The 14,253-nt window shown below is 43.4% G+C and overlaps 3 protein-coding genes across 3 annotated transcripts in view; 1 reads left to right on the top strand and 2 right to left on the bottom strand.

Moving 5' to 3' along the window:
* The window catches only part of cep290 (centrosomal protein 290), a 46,050-nt gene extending 45,302 nt beyond the window's left edge, over nt 1-748 (top strand). The window contains 1 exon segment of the mRNA XM_030365579.1: nt 200-748. Coding sequence (XP_030221439.1) covers nt 200-444 — 245 coding nt within the window. The 3' untranslated portion in view covers nt 445-748.
* Nucleotides 691-6,823, bottom strand: rlig1 (RNA 5'-phosphate and 3'-OH ligase 1). Its single transcript, XM_030365578.1, has 7 exons — nt 6,609-6,823; nt 6,303-6,420; nt 6,042-6,137; nt 5,389-5,505; nt 4,175-4,372; nt 1,799-1,974; nt 691-1,435 (listed from the first exon to the last, which is right to left on the bottom strand). The coding sequence occupies exons 1-7, from the start codon at nt 6,696-6,698 to the stop codon at nt 1,244-1,246; spliced, it is 987 nt and encodes a 328-aa protein (XP_030221438.1). The 5' UTR covers nt 6,699-6,823; the 3' UTR covers nt 691-1,243.
* A 162-nt stretch (nt 6,824-6,985) lies between these two features.
* Nucleotides 6,986-12,676, bottom strand: lyve1b (lymphatic vessel endothelial hyaluronic receptor 1b). Its single transcript, XM_030367010.1, has 6 exons — nt 12,271-12,676; nt 11,648-11,813; nt 9,415-9,557; nt 8,456-8,959; nt 7,979-8,057; nt 6,986-7,413 (listed from the first exon to the last, which is right to left on the bottom strand). The coding sequence occupies exons 1-6, from the start codon at nt 12,539-12,541 to the stop codon at nt 7,215-7,217; spliced, it is 1,362 nt and encodes a 453-aa protein (XP_030222870.1). The 5' UTR covers nt 12,542-12,676; the 3' UTR covers nt 6,986-7,214.
* Nucleotides 12,677-14,253: the final 1,577 nt, after the last annotated feature.

The raw sequence follows: 14,253 nt of genomic DNA on the forward strand, positions 1-14,253 counted from the left end.
ATCACTGCCTTGGCAGTGATTTGGCAGTGAAGTCCTTGGCACAAAGATTGCGGTTATACCACATTCACACACACCCAAGAAGGAATCTAATCACAGCCACACCTCCTAGTCAAACACCCCACAAAAGTACCCTTGGTAACATAAGTTGACACTAGTTTGATTGGTGTTAATTCTACTGTTGAATGTCATCTTGCTTTAGGCTCCAAGGAGCTGAGGAACCTTCTGAAAGCATCAGAGACCGAGAAGAAACGTTTACAAGGGGAGGTGAAGAAGCTGAGTCGAGCCCTGGAGAACTTTGACCCAAAGTTTTTCGATGAGATTGAAGACCTGAAGTTCAACTACAATTTGGAGGTGAAGAAGAACATTCTGCTGGAAGAAGAGCTGAGGAAGGTTTGCACGCAGTTTGGCGTGCCAGCTAATATTCCCAGTGTGTCAATCAGCTAAGCCATTACAAACCACAAGAGGGCTGTTAAAAGTAACCCAACACTGTAATGAAACCACAGGCCCAAAGCCCATAGGGTGGTTCAGATCAGATAACAGCTACTGATATTACCTGTTCCAATGGTTTGATAACCCTATAAAAAAAACTGTAAAATATATCATCTGTAAATGAGTTGATTATGGCAAATAGAAGCAGGTTTGTACATTCCAATTATTCCTGATACAAAACAGCGTGAGAGATCTGCTTCATACAGTCCACCACTTTATTTCTTCGTAAAAAGTGTTAATAAATCCTTTATTATGAACTGCGTTACCGTGCAGATGTTTATTTTTTTTACCCACTGCCAATAAATGCCATGTTTGGATCTTTTAAATAGCATGTTACCCAACATCTGGTATATATTTACATAGTTGTTCTAAGTATTAAATTCGACAAAAAAAAAAAAGCTGCAAACGATTGTGGCAAATGGGTCTCCGCTTCTCCACTGATTGCGAGGTCATGCAATGCGGTGCGATAGCGCCCCTTGGTGGTCGGCGAGTGCACTGACTTGACTATTGGTTCTAATATATATATATATATATATATTATAACATTTTATTTGTTACTTGTTTCTGATAATATAACCATGCGTCACCTTGCCAAACTCCCCATTGGGATGAAGTACCTCTTCAGCACAAAGCTTTCAATCTTCATCATCGGTAATGTCAAGCAGCTGTGGCAATTGGCTCGATAGTTTGGCATCTCATCAAATGTTGTAAAGGAAAGTATAGAGTCTAGGGGTGGACGTTGAGGGACCCGACGCTACGTGTCGAAGCGGACGTCCTGTAGCCGGCTGAAGCGCTGTCCGTCCAGCCGGGAGAGGGAGGCGAACAGATCCTTGGTGGGGAGGCGGTAGTCGTGGTCCGCCGTCCAGTCGACGCGCACCTCCACGGGCCTCGAGCTGAAGGAGCAGTCGCCGGCCGGCCAGCCCAGACCCAGGTGGTGGCGGTGGACCTGAGGACCGACACCAGGGAGACGTCACCTCCTCGCTCCAAGATATCATGTTAAACCCACAGCAATAACGTGGAAACCCCAGGCGATAACGTAACAACGTCTCTGAGCTCATAATATAACATTTTGCCTATAATCTTTCAACGTATAACATCTATTGCGTAATGAAGCGAGCATAATAATTTCCTCCTTACATTATGAGGCAAGCATAATACATTTTCTACTTATAAGCTGTTTTCATCAGGAGATTCGACCCTGGTGGAGATTCCCACTTGATGCTTTATATGCGGACATGGATGTCGTTTAGACATCAGTGGAATCAACAGAGGGTTTAAAAGGCTGAGAGTTGGGGGGGTGCTCACTCACCTTGACCAGGGTGCCGTCGTCACAGTGCCACACGATGCCCTCCAACCCCCCCTCGCGGCTCTCCTGGAACCAGGAGGTCAGTCCCTGGAGGTCCAGTGGGGGGGGGGAGGGCCCTCCAACCCCCACGCTGCCGTGGGACACCAGGGCGTGAAGGGGCTGCTTCTTGGCCCCCATCCCTGGAGGCGAGGACGAGCAACAAGTCACGCTTTACGGCGCGCTCACAGCGATGGGGGTTACGGGGGAAACATTTTCCTCATGACGCTCTTGTGATTCTACTTCCGTTCGGCCACTGGGGCGGGATTTTGATGACGGAGTTGCCCAGTTGGTGACGTATGGTTTACTAGTGACACGCATCAACATGGCGGAACATGAACGTTTTGCTCACTATGAAAGAATCAACCATCATATCACATACTTTACTATTGAATGGCGTTGTAACCGTCTGTTGGCATCGACTTTAAACGTTGCGTACTGGTAAACCAGCTCTAGATAAAAGGTAAGTGTAGCCTTCCAAACAGTGGCAATACAATGTGCTTCTCATAAATAAAAGCAAAAGGATAGTGGGTGACAGGCTGCAAGGAACTAAAGGCGTGCAAACCTGAAACTGATCCTACTAAGTTCTGTTTAATTCTGACAGTTTTTTATTGGATAAAAAAAACGTGCTGTGAAGAACTTTTAGATTCCCAACGCGGTGCACGGTCGCTGTCGGGTCGCTGTCGGGAATGAACGGTCGCTGTCGGGAAAACGCGTAAGGGTGAGAGTCATGGACCATGGAGCATGAGCGCACCTTTAGTCTCACATGCAACCGGGGATTAAGTCTCAAGCGGGACATCAAAGACGGAGGATTTTCATCTGTCTTTTAAATGTATGTGCCATACATTATCTGTGATGCCTGAAGATGAAACTTGTGTTGTCTGAAGACGAAAGCTTAAGTCTTATCTGGCCTTTAATCCATGTTCCCTGTCTGTGCTCTCTCAAGCTGAGCGCTAGTACATGACCTTTTCAAAATACAGAAAGCGTTTTATTTTTTTCATTTTCAAAGAGAACATTTCCTTTGTGGTGAACGGAGAACTTGTTTAATCTCCTACTCGGTCTCCGTTAGCCCGAATAACAAATGTATAACTAAGATGAGTCATTTGTATAGGTCTGAAAAGAAGCTGAAGCAAAACATTGTGATGTGATGAAAAGCAGACAGCCCTGTCGGTAAACACGCTAATAGACTGATGAGAAAATTGTTTTAATATCAGATCTACGTGAGCCACGTAAACGACCCATTCTGAGATTAAAACGTTTGCACCCCTGTATGATAGGACCTTTAAGGCCCTCGGGGTCTTGAAGTCGCAATGCGTTCGATAGTGCCCCAACCTTTTAGTAGGCGGGAGACTTTCTGAATTAAATAAACTCAATAACAGCGTCCTGCCCAACTGCTCTGAGGGACGTGAACTAGTGTAGCTCAGATGGCAGATGTTGATGGTAAGATTATCGTAAACAAAGAGTGAAAAGGCTAGCAACTACAGTTCTACATTTCGGGCTTTTATCCAAAGCGACTTAATAATTACATTACTATACAAAGAACGGCAATTTATCGCTGTCATAACAGTATGGAAATTCATAGAAACAAGTGCTAGGTTACCTTGCAAGACTAGCCTTTTTTATATACGGAAAATATGTCAGTTATAGGATGTGATTTTATTGAAAACATTGTTTACATCACTATCGATCAGCATATGTATGATACATACGGATATGTCCAGGTCATTTTAAGCGAGTTGAAAAGTTATTAACCGCAACTTTAAAGAGGACCTATTATACTACTTTTCTGGTCTTAATTTCTTATAGATGACTCCGATAGCGCAACCTGACACGAATCACAGCACAAAAAACGATGTAGATTTTCGGGAAACTCTTCCTCTTATCTGGGTGCTTTCAGCATTATCTGTCAACGCTCGGTTTCGTCCTTCTCCGCCCCCTCGCCCCCCTCCTGCCAACCCAACTCTGTTGTGATTGGTTACCTTCCTTGAAGCGTGCGTGCGGGCAGATTTGACCAGGCATAAGGGGGCGCGGCAGGAGTGCCTCTACGTAGATGATTTCCCCGAAATGTGAGCAAGTGAATCGCAAACGACGTCCCGAGTGTTTAGCGCTCTGCACAGCCACCCCAGACGGTCAGCAGGGAATACGTCGAAATGCATGCACGTCATTATTTGACACTTTAGTATGGTTTAACATAACTATCAATCATTATAACAACGTTTATAGGTCATAAAAGTCGAAAAAGCATAATAGGTCCCCTTTAAGGGTGAACCCCTTAACCAGTATGATGGTTAAGGGTCACGGTAGAGGGGAATCCTGGAGCCCAGGGGTCCCGGCCCTACTCACCGTACGGGTTCCCGTTGACGTTGGTGCCGATGAGCTCCAGTGTTTGCTCCATCAGGTCGACGAGGGGGACCAGGGCCAGCTCCAGCAGGTCGGGGCTCTGGTCTCCGGGCCGTAGGACCAGGGCGACGCCGGCGTCGTAGTCCACGGTGGAGGAGTGCCAGCAGTACTGCTTGTTGTCCGTCTGCACCGGAACCCAGCCTACAAATTAGGGATCGGCCGATATTAGATATTTTTTCCGTCAGCCTTAGCCGATGACCGATACGCCGATGTCGATTTTCTTGAGCCGATGGTTGGAGTCGATACTGCTTCTGCTCCCTCAATTGACATCATACAAATTACACAATGATAACATAACAAATGTTACAAGTCTCAATTTGAAAAAGGAACATTTGTTGAACTGTCTGTAAATCATGGCAGGAATTAAAAAATATAATAATAATAATAATAATAATAATAATAATAATCGGCCAATGCTGATACACATAAAAAAGCAAGTATCGGCCGATAGTGTCAGCCGGCTGATATATCGGTCGATCATTACTACACATATGACATAAAGACAGTCAGCCCGTCTGGGGGTACTCTCCTCAGAGATCTATCTGTGTCCTCTCCAACAAGGCATCAAGGCATGAGAAGCATTGCAGAACTGTAGTATCTGTTTCCCCTTTCCCTGAGGTAGTTTTTGCAGGAGTTAGTGATTAGTTATCCATAGCGACTTCCAGTGAATTCAGATACAGATCATGAAAGGAGCAGGTAGGGGTTAGGGCTTTTTCTCGAGGATGACTACAGGGGGCCAGTGGGGGGGAATAGGGCTGGAGCCTATCTCCTTTCAGCTGAGAGTCATACTAGCCAGAACAATATCCAACCCGCCCGAAGGAACGATGAAGAGAACTCAAGACTTGAAAATCTGGTTTGTTGCTAAAGTATCTCTAGTCTAGGACCTAGAATGATCAACGCAGTGTCATCATCTGCATGTGTGGGCGGGGATGGTGAACGGATTGTGGGTCCTTTAGCCCCGAAAAGCCTGCTTTGACTCTGCTTCAATGGGCACAGTTGCCCATAAGTTTTGGAAGCTTCATGAAATCTATTCATGTTGCATCAGGGCACATGAACAGTGCCAACAATGGGGTTGAACCCAGTAACTTTTGGCTGGGAGTCCAACACCCTTACCACTAGTCTATCCATCGCTCTATTGAGAAGAAGCCTTGGAGAACCTGGAATATGTCCGTGATCGTCAGGGATTGGTGTTCCCTCGTGATGTTGGACACCGTGAGCTGGGATCCAAGCCTCTGGAACGGTCCTGAAGTCCTCCTCTACCTTCCATGTGAAACCTGGTCAACGAGAATAACACACACAAACAACCCACCGCAATCATAAGTCAGTTCCTAGTTGTTATGGATTTGATTTAAGCCATAACAATTGGCATTAAAACATGACAGTTTGCATACGACATTTCTGTCACAACCCGAGCAGCGCAATGCTCCAAATATCCGTGACCTACAACGCTTATTGAATAATCGTGACCAATTGGAGGAAAGTCATCTGGGTTTCATTTAGACTAATCACATTGGGGTGAATCTAAACTTGCAAGACATATATTGTATGCTCTTGTTTGGACTACTCTCAATGACGTCAACGACTATAACAGTACTTCCTTAACCAACCTCAATATGTAAAGGGTTTTCAGTCTCAAGTGGTATGAAGATTTGTGATTCATCTTTTGTTTGTTTGCTACAACTGAAATTAGAGGCATTCCTCAGATATCATTACTGCTCACCAACTACATTCAAATCAACGCCGAGCCCACTGATGAGGACACATCAGGCTTAAAAGTATGCTTGCTTAAGTAAGAGAACACTTACAATACCTTTAGAACTTTTGTGAGAATGCTGATATTTTTTGAAGCTCTTGTCGGCTAGTTTGGTAGGCTTTCGGTCCAGTCGAGCCCAGAGATATGGTTGCCCTGTAAAAACCCAAGGAATAACAAGAGTGGTTATTTGGCTTTCAGTTGAGTGAAACAACCAATGGAGAACAGCTGCAAGAGAATTTAGACAACATTTTGTGATTTGAGTACACCCAATATTAGTGCCATATCCAACCTTTCTGGGGTTGCATAGCGAACCTTTACCTTCATAATATGTCACATAGCAGCAGGTGCCATCCAGTTTTTCTGTGGCCAGCGCACTCTCCACGTTAGATTCTAACGCCAAGGGGTTGAGGTGTTCAGTGGCAATAACCTGAAACGGCTACAGAAAGAAAAGAACTGGGATAAATATGGAAGATAATCAATCAGGATTAATGAATGATATTCCATAGCTAGCCCTGTAGTAAGTTGGCGGACTGTATCATAAAAGGGCCGATAGAGAAAAGGGGTCAAGAAGCCCATGACTATGTTTTGATTTGGGATTCAAGTTTTTCTAAGCTAAACACAGACCTGGCCAAGCCGTTTTCTGGATTGTTCCTGTTTCACTTCCGTCAAAAATAAACATGGCACTTTCTGTTGAACTGAACTGAGACGTGGCATGTCTTATTCGCGTTGTTATTACAGTAGGAGGACAGCTAAGTGCTGATGTTGCTCAGAAAATGTGTGCTAGCATCAGTAGGTCCATGCGCTTGCTAGTGACAGCTGAGTCCTCTACGCATGCGCGAGGAATTGTGGGTATCGTAGTTCTAGGGAACATTTTTGTAGGAACGTTTAGGCTACCGATTGAGGATTTAAGAAGTGGACACAATAAATTGTATATTGAGCCACCAATCGAATTCAAGTATAAAAATATATTAAATATTTTTTTGGAATAAATGAAACACGACTTGAACCATGAATGTTTTTATTATTTTATTTTATAAAACAATGTGAATACATTTAATGATACACTTTTCCTCACCAGAAAATAGAACATGAATAATGAACCAACCCTCTTTTTCTGAAAAGAACTCACGCACACAGTCCCTCACACAAACACACAAGTAAACGCTCAAAAAAACTGTTCCAAGGCTTTTACCGCTTTACAGAAACTGCTGTAAAAAGCAGCCACTCCACCTACAACGCGGCGATGGTGTTGTTGTCTGATGGACGGATGCATGGTTTGGCCTCGTTGGCGTTCTTGCCTTCGGTCTTTGCCTCCTCTGACAGTTGGGTCTGCAGGTGCGTATCACTCTCTTGCTTCGACATCTCGGTCTCCGCCTCATCCCTAGTCTGCCGGGGTCGGGCCCGCGGCGGGGGAAATAAAAACCTTTGCCTGAGGGGACCAGAACAAACGACCAATGGACCAATGAAAAACCTTTACCATTTTTGGGGTGAATTGATATGGAAATAAGCATTCAAAAATACCTTAAATACTTTATATATTTACAGACAGACAGACAGACAGACAGACAGACAGACAGACAGACAGACAGACAGACAGACAGACAGACAGACAGACAGACAGACAGGGAGAGAGGGAGAGAGGGAGACAGGGAGAGAGGGAGACTGAGAGACAGGGAGAGAGGGAGACTGAGAGACAGGGAGAGAGGGAGACTGAGGGACAGACAGACAGACAGACAGGGAGAGAGGGAGACTGAGAGACAGGGAGACTGAGAGACAGACAGGGAGACTGAGAGACAGGGAGAGAGGGAGACTGAGAGACAGACAGACAGGGAGAGAGGGAGACTGAGAGACAGACTGACAGACAGACAGACAGACAGACAGACAGACAGACAGACAGACAGACAGACATCTATATAATCTTAACTTATATTTTCTTATTGTATTAAGGGAGGGAGGGATGGGGGGCTACCATACTTCCTGCTGATCTTACTCACAGTTTGCAGTACCAGGAGGCAGCGGCAATAGAGACCACCAGAACAACAAGTCCCACCACAATAAGAGCCACCTGGAGGCCTGGGGGAGAAACGCCACAACACAGAGGCTCTGATCAACATCTGCCACAAAAACGTGGAGAGACACCAATCCCCCTGTATCCAAGCAGCAAATGTGTCCAGGTTTGCTAAATGCGGCAGCGACGTCGACGGTGCATCTCGTTAAAAGTTAAAGTCTATCGTAGGCCAGAAGTTGAGGCTAATATTTAACTAAATACATCACCCATACAGAAATAATCGTACGGTAGTAAGAAAAAGCTCGTTATAAGAAAATAACAAGTATAATTATTTGGAACGGAAGAACACAGAGTGGTCAAAATCCAAAATCCATAAAATCCACAGGTTTAACACTTTGACACTTTGCTGATGTGTGGTTCATGTGTTTGTGTATTTTTTGGGGGGGGGGGTGGTGTTATTTACCTCCTAAAGACCCCTTGGAGGGGTGGAGGAGCTTGTTCTCAGAGGGGCTTCTCGTGGTGGTGGTGGTGGTGGTGGTGGTGGTGGTGGTGGTGGGGCTGGTGGAGGAGGAGGGGTGTAGAAGGAAGCTAGATAAGCTGGAGGCCCGCACAGGGGTAGCAGGGGTGGATTTCCGCTTCCTGGCGGGGGTCCTCGAGGTCACCACGCGATGCGTACCACGAGGAGCCGTCGAGGGGAGCGGGAGTGAGGAGGTGCTGGACGTAGCGAGGGAAGAAGGGGAGGAGGAAGAGGAAGAATACCAAGAGGAACGCCCAGTCGGTTTTGGCGAACGAACGGGATCACGAGGAGCAGGTCTCGGGGGGGATCTCCGTCGTGGTTTGGTTGAGGGTGGAGTCTGGGTGTGTCTGGGTACTTGGGTGGGGGAGGCGGTGGGCCGGGCATAACGCTTCCTCGTTGCTGTAGCCGTTGGCTTGAAGGCCGCAGCGATGGCGGTTGTGGTGGGTGCATCTGCGTTTGAATAAGACAGCTTCATAGTTATTGACAGAATATGAAATGCAATATTTAAATGCATAACTTACATTTCTTAACCAAACATAACCCCAACATATTTCCATGTAGAGACAGACAGACAGACAGACAGACAGACAGACAGACAGACAGACAGACAGACAGACAGGCAGACAGAGAGAGAGAGAGAGAGAGAGAGAGAGATATAGTTATAGACATAGATATAGATATAGATAGATAGATAGATATAGATAGATAGATAGATCGATCGATCGATAGATAGATAGATCGATAGAGAGATCGATAGATAGATAGATAGATAGATAGATAGATAGATAGATAGATAGATAGATAGATAGATAGATAGATAGATAGATAGATAGATAGATAGATAGATAGATAGATAGATAGATAGATAGATAGATAGATAGATAGATAGATAGATGATACTTTACCTTCTGGTTTGAAGCAGAAAGCGGTAAAGCGCTTGCTTTCCGGCACACTCCAAGTGCCCAACCCTACTACGCTCTTCCCACAGTTCTGTTCTGGGGTTATGCGTGGGATGATCCCTTTCTTCACATCATCCGTCCATCCAAAGCTGTTCACAGAAAAGCGGCACAGAGGCTTGGTACGATTTATTTGCTTTCTCACTGAAATGTATCGTCCAGCGTCAACCAAGGATGTATATTTTAATATTTTAATTAGAATGACTAAATGTCATGTTATTATGATATTTGTCCCAATCCTAACCACTGCAATGGTTAAGATTAATGCAAATATATCGTTACATTTTGTGGTTTTAATATTTAATAATTCTTGATACTGGTGTATACAGACCTAATCTGGATCATCTTTTCATATAATGCAGGCTACTGTGTTTTTGTGTTATTTCATTTTCTATCTTGCAGTGGCAAAGCTAGACCTTTTTTGTGTTTTTTTTTACACAAGCAATGAGAGGATGGATGTTGTACACTAATGAACAGGCTCAAATGGGCTAGTGAAATCGAGTGCAACCTTCCTGCAGGAATCTCTAACCTCTGATTGGTGGGTGGGCCTCTCCTGTTTGACAAAACCAAAAATGCAGCACGAGCTCACCTAACATAGTTTCTGCTGTTTTGTCTGTCAAAGAGGCTAGCTAGTCTTTATGAGAAAATCCACGATTTCCATCTGTGTTATAACATGACCTGGTAATAATAATAATAATCATTTTAAAACCTTGACATAATCTGTCAGATGACTATTAAATGACAGTTGACCACAAGGCGATTCTATCTATGCCTCTTCTTAAATGTTTTTGTCGGCAGAGCCTTGTAAGGCTGCGTAGTATGATAAGCATGATAATGAGCAAGGAGCAGAAAAAGTTGACATGGGGGCTAATTTTTAGTTAAAAAAAAACCCAGGCATTATTTTATCAGCTGAGGGCGTATTCCTTGACATAACAACATGAGCTAATCAACAAGTACAACATGGTCTGATACTATGAAACTCAGGAGAACTCTGATTAAAGGTGTCAGGGGGGGGCATGAGTGGCAGAGGGGACTTAGTGTCCTATTTATTTATTTATTTATTTTAATAAGTTACTTATTTTATTTTAAATAAACATAATACCAAGGGTCAGAAGTTTTACCAGAATTTTGATCTTACAAAGTCATGACAGAGGGACTTGGTGTCTAGATTCATGATTGAAAGATGAATATATATATTTTTTTTTAAAAGTGAGAAGCTGATGAAGCTGACAAGTCACCAATGTTTACTGTTTAAAAATATTTTTAATTAAAAGAAATAAATTAAATTTTTAAAGCAAACCCCAGTGAATCATTTGCTCTTGTTACTCTGTTTTGGGATTCACACAGACTTAGCAGTCTTGTTTAAATGTTACAAATTGAGTTAATAAACTGAACCTCGAAATTGTTTTAAGTTGTTGCAGATGTTATCTCTGCTAATTTTATTAATCTAAATTAATAAATATTAGCAGGTTCTCAATAGTAGGCTATTTCAATTCAGGGAGGGCGTGAAAACCATCTCCTAGGGGGGGAATGACAGAAAATAATTGAGGATCACTGGTCTAGAACATGTTGTACTTGTTGATTAGCTCACGTTGTTATGGCAATGAAAATGTCCTCAACTGATAAAATAAGGCCAGCGGGTTTTTTTTTAACTGAAAATTAGCACCCTTTTTTTTTTGCATCAGAACAGCAAGATTTTTTGTCATCAGAAGTTTTATAAAAATGTATGGGTCCCTGAAAGTGAGACAACATAGTTTAGTGCTCCCGAAATAGTGATCTGTTTCAGTAACATATTCAGGAAAATATGGTAATTTTTGAGTGAAACTTGCACAAAGGAAATTTAATATACCTCAAATTTGTTATTACAGTTCACATCCATTTGATTATTCCTTCATCCAAACATTCTTTTTTCCTTTCATTACTTTAGTGGTTCAGAACTGCATTATTAAGCTGACACTGCCAGCTATTGGCTTAGACATACAACAGCATAGTAACTAAGAAAATAAAGGTTGTCGAAAAAAAAATCTTGGACAGGATTTTTTATATACTCCATATACCCATGTGGCTTCCTGGGGTTGAGCCCCCCCAAAAGTCAGAACCTAGATTCGCCCCTGTGTGACAGCAAGAACCATGGATGACGGAAGTCGCTTTGTGAAACGTTCACGTGATAAATCGTCATTACCTGCACGTTTCAAATCCACTCTGCAGCGCCACCACCATTTGCTCTCTGGTCGCTATGGTAGCATTCAGCCTGAGACAAGCGTCCCTCGCTTCGGCGGCGGTGAACTGGTATGTACCGGTTTCAGGGATCATGAAAACCCCAGCGACCCTTGCGCTAATGGGATCAGCTGTACGCATTAAAATATGTCAGGTGAGGTCATTGGATTTAAAAAAAAAATAGAAAAATCTATAAATAGATAGTAATAGATAGTTAATAAGTAATTTCTTTCAGAAACTTTTATTTCAATATCTAATTTAATATAACCTAACAAATGACACTAAGTGAATATAAGTCAATAAACAATCCAATTAAAAAAGCTTTGAAACAAGGACATTTGCTTAAAGAAAGAAAGAAACATTTACACACGCAAAGAAAAAAATTGAAAATTTAAGTAAACTACAGAATGCAAATAATAGACTTACATTTCCATATAGAACTATTTTCTACTATCTTGAGAAAAACATTGGGCATAGCCCCAAACATTTTATCATTATATTTTTGCAATCCATCCTGTTTCTTATCCAATATCCATAACCTGGTACTCACAAACACCAAGAGACCAAGACAAAATCCTGATTACATACCTTTTAATTGCCCTTGATTAAAAGCAATGTGGATGGATAGAGAGAGAAAAATCACTGGAGAGTAAAACCAAAGGTTTGCCATGACTCCAGATGAACCAGAAATATAACTGAAGTGAAGCGACGGGGAGGCTCGACAAAATAAATCAAGAGAAGACGACGACGACGCATGTGATGAGTGTGTTGAGAGGAAACAGGAAGTGAAGGTCAAATCTGCTTGATGCCCCTCTATCAGATCACCGTTGCTGGAGGTAGGACAGCCATAAAACTGCATCAAAAAATGTCAGTGGGAGGTCATATTGGTTTGCCATACGATGAAACTCGTATTTCACCTTTTAAATTCTACCAGTGATAAACGACTAAGGATTTCCTGCACCCTGGTAACCCTAGATTACGACCAACGAGCAATTCGAAAGGATATTTTTATAGCTAAAAGTCTAGAGTGTATGTAGCTTTGATGAACTTGACAACGATGAGCACCAATTTGTTTAGGGTCCATTCCCGCACTTCCCCATGAATAAAATCCTGTGAAACGATTAGGGGACGTTGTTGAAAAACACTACACAGGAAGATAGCAGCCATTGAGGTGCGAGAACGCCAACTCCCGGTTCATGATGGATTCCACTGCTCTGTTTAGTTTCTGCTTAGCAAGCATAGCTCCTCTGATGTCATAGCTGACAGAACTGGCCAGCGCCAGGAGGGAACCCTCTTCCTCCATTCTTCCTGCGCTCCCTTCCCCCTCTGTCTCTCTCTCTTACTCTCTCTCTCTCTCTCTCTCTCCCTGGTTCCCTCTGTTGTTTTGTCATTTTCCCACACAGTGATAATAACTTGTTCTTCCTGTCCGTCCCTATGTTCAGCCAGCCATCCATCTATCCATCGGTCTGTTGTTCCTCTGTCTGTCTGTTCCTCCATCCCCCTGTCTGTCTATCTATCTGGTCAGTGTTGTTGTTGATACTGTTCCTGAGATCATAGTTTTAATGCTACTATTAAAATGACACATTTATGAATCTCTCTCTCTCTCTCTCTCTCTCTCTCTCTCTCTCTCTCTCTCTCTCTCCTCTCTCTCTCTCTCTCTCTCTCTCTCTCTCTCTCTCTCTCTCTCTCCTCTCTCTCTCTCTCTCTCTCTCTCTCTCTCTCTGTCTCTCTCTGTCTGTCTCTCTCTCTCTCTCTCTCTCTCTCTCTCTCTCTCTCTCTCTCTCTCTCTCTCTCTCTCTCTCTCTCTCTCTCTCTCTCTCTCTCTCTCTCTCTCTCTCTCTCTCTCTCTCTCTCTCTCTCTCTCTCTCTCTCTCTCGTATTAGCCATAGTTTCCTGTTCTGTGCGTCTATCTCCCTCTCTCTCACTATCTCTCATTGGTCAGTTTCCTCTTCTGTGCGACCGTAATGTCTCTTTCTCTCTTATTTCCTCCCCTCTATCCTCTTCCTCTCTATCTCCAGCAACGGCCCCTCCCAGGCAGACAGAGAGGTTAACTCATGCTGTATAACACACGCAAACATGTTGTATGCCACTGCATGTCAAAACAACATACACGTAGGTATTCATCTTCCCAGAGCAGCACTATAGAATACATTGGGTCAAACCAGGGGTGGACTGGGACAAAATTTCAGCCCTGGCATTTTCTGTCCAGACCAGCCCACTACATTATCAGCACTAGGGGTTGGACGAGACGAACGGGAAGAACCCTGTATGTACTTGATTAAAACAATTTAATCAAGTACATGCATCCGAATAATAGTAAAAATTTTGTTTTTCAAGTTTGAGTCTCTTTTGAGTAGCTGCTGACAAGAAAGCTGTGAAACCCGCACACGAAGTTAACAGACCTCTTGTGGTCGCTGCATCTCAACCCCCCATATCTACATATCTACAAAACCCTTGTTAGATATCACACTTGATCCAACGCTAAATTCTCTCTGACAGTTTTTAGTCTGTGAGTGTGAAAATCTTTTGGTGTAAGCCCAGCATTAGTTAAAACCAGACTCGGACAATAAT

Source organism: Gadus morhua, chromosome 9, assembly GCF_902167405.1.
Source record: "Gadus morhua chromosome 9, gadMor3.0, whole genome shotgun sequence".
Lineage (NCBI taxonomy): Eukaryota > Metazoa > Chordata > Actinopteri > Gadiformes > Gadidae > Gadus > Gadus morhua.